The sequence below is a fragment of the Melanostigma gelatinosum genome, assembly GCF_949748355.1.
Source record: "Melanostigma gelatinosum genome assembly, chromosome: 6".
In the NCBI taxonomy this organism is placed as follows: Eukaryota; Metazoa; Chordata; class Actinopteri; order Perciformes; family Zoarcidae; genus Melanostigma; species Melanostigma gelatinosum.
In genome coordinates, this window is record NC_136639.1 from 1804480 (window position 1) to 1806249 (window position 1770).

At 48.1% G+C, this 1770-nt stretch overlaps 1 protein-coding gene across 1 annotated transcript in view; it reads left to right on the plus strand.

Moving 5' to 3' along the window:
* The window catches only part of prdm6 (PR domain containing 6), a 79781-nt gene that overhangs the window by 73253 nt on the left and 4758 nt on the right, over positions 1-1770 (plus strand). Inside the window, exon 8 of the mRNA XM_079270019.1 lies at positions 56-232. Coding sequence (XP_079126145.1) covers positions 56-232 — 177 coding nt within the window. The remainder of the gene's footprint in view (positions 1-55; positions 233-1770) is intronic.

Consider the following 1770-nt stretch of genomic DNA (forward strand, 5'->3'; position numbering starts at 1 on the left):
TTCTCACCCGTCTCCCCCCCCTCTTTATTGTCCCCCCCCCCCCCCCCCCCCTCAGGCCGTACCAGTGTGGCCACTGCTCCCAGTCCTTCTCTCAGCCGTCGGACCTGAGGAACCACGTGGTGACTCACTCCAGCGACCGGCCCTTCAAATGTGGATACTGCGGCCGGGCGTTCGCCGGCGCCACGACGCTCAACAACCACATCCGCACGCACACCGGGGAGAAGCCGTTCAAGTAAGTAACAGTGAGTACCCCCCACCCACCCCCCTCCTCCTCCTCCTCCTCCTCCTCCTCCTCCTCCTCCTCCTCCTCCTCCTCCTCCTCCTCCTCCTCCTGGGCCGACCAGCTTCCCTTAGATGTTACAAGAAGCTAACAGCTACTGACACCCTCATTACTGCTCCCTGACAGCCGCACCTTCTGAGAACAGAACAGCTTTCAATGAAGGAAAAGAGATTTGATGTAATCGATCCGAATACGCTCAACGCAGCTTCACCTTAAACTGCGATGAAGAACTGGTTTGTGTTCGGGTTAGCACCTCAGGGTACAGACGTGGGACTTTCATTTCTAAATACGGTATCGATGCTTGATTGTGATCTGAGTTATTGCCCTCTAAATTTAATGGGATCTTTTAAATGTTATGGGACACAGGTTTTATACTTCTTATAGCTCATGTGTATTTTGTATTTGCTCTGGTGTTGACGCTTTATTTTGAAAAGCTGACGTAGTCACACATGTATCCTGGGCCGTTCCAATCATAGACTGTATGTAAGACGTTGGTTTGTGAACTGATGTTTTGAAACCTCGAGTTTGGCAATTCGTCCGTCGCCATCTTGTTTTTTTGCAACCAGTGAACAGGAAGTGACCATATTTGGACTGAGGAGGAGTGACAGGTCTACCAGAGACGCCGTATACGTCTCTGGTAGACCTGTCAATCACAGTAGCCCCGCCCTAAAGCATCCCCTGCTTTATGGTCTGTGTGACTCTAAATGGACCATAATGTACTAAATGAACATCATGCTGTATTGAAGAAGACTTGAAACTAGAGATTGAGACATAAACTCATGTTTACAATGTTTACTGAGGTAATAAATCAAGAGAGAAGTAGAGTCATTTTCTCATAGACTTCTATACAACCAGAGGAGTCGCCCCCTGGTGGACACTAGAGAGAATGCAGCTTTAACACATGAAGCTTTGGCTCTGCAGAACCGGAGGTTGCCGCCTGGTTCCAAAGCATTTACCATAAAGGTTATAATACAGGGGCCCTCCAGCTTCAGTGGGAGCTGGTTTCACCACTCGCGTTTACATTTTTAGACCAAAATAACACCACATTTAGAAATGCAATATTTGAACTCCACGTGATTAAGGGACATAATTTCAACCATTGCTGGTGGGTCAGGTGGGGCTGAAGCTTCGTTAACAGGAATGCAGTTCGACTCCCTCATTAACATAGAAAGCTCAGGACCCATCGATCAACTCAGAGGGTCGAGGCAGCATGGATTTATTTTAAGTCGAACGGCATTTGCTGACCCACAAATACTCATAATTATCAATAAGGATCCGTGTTCATTGTGTTCAACAGACCAATGAGAGTAAAGACATGTAAAGCTTTTTAAATGAAGCTTCAAGAGAGAGAGCGAGAGAGAGAGAGCGAGAGAGAGAGAGAGAGCGAGAGAGAGAGAGAGCGAGAGAGAGAGAGAGAGAGCGAGAGAGAGAGCGAGAGAGAGAGAGAGAGAGAGACAGAGAGAGAGAGAGAGAGAGAGAGAGAGAGAGAG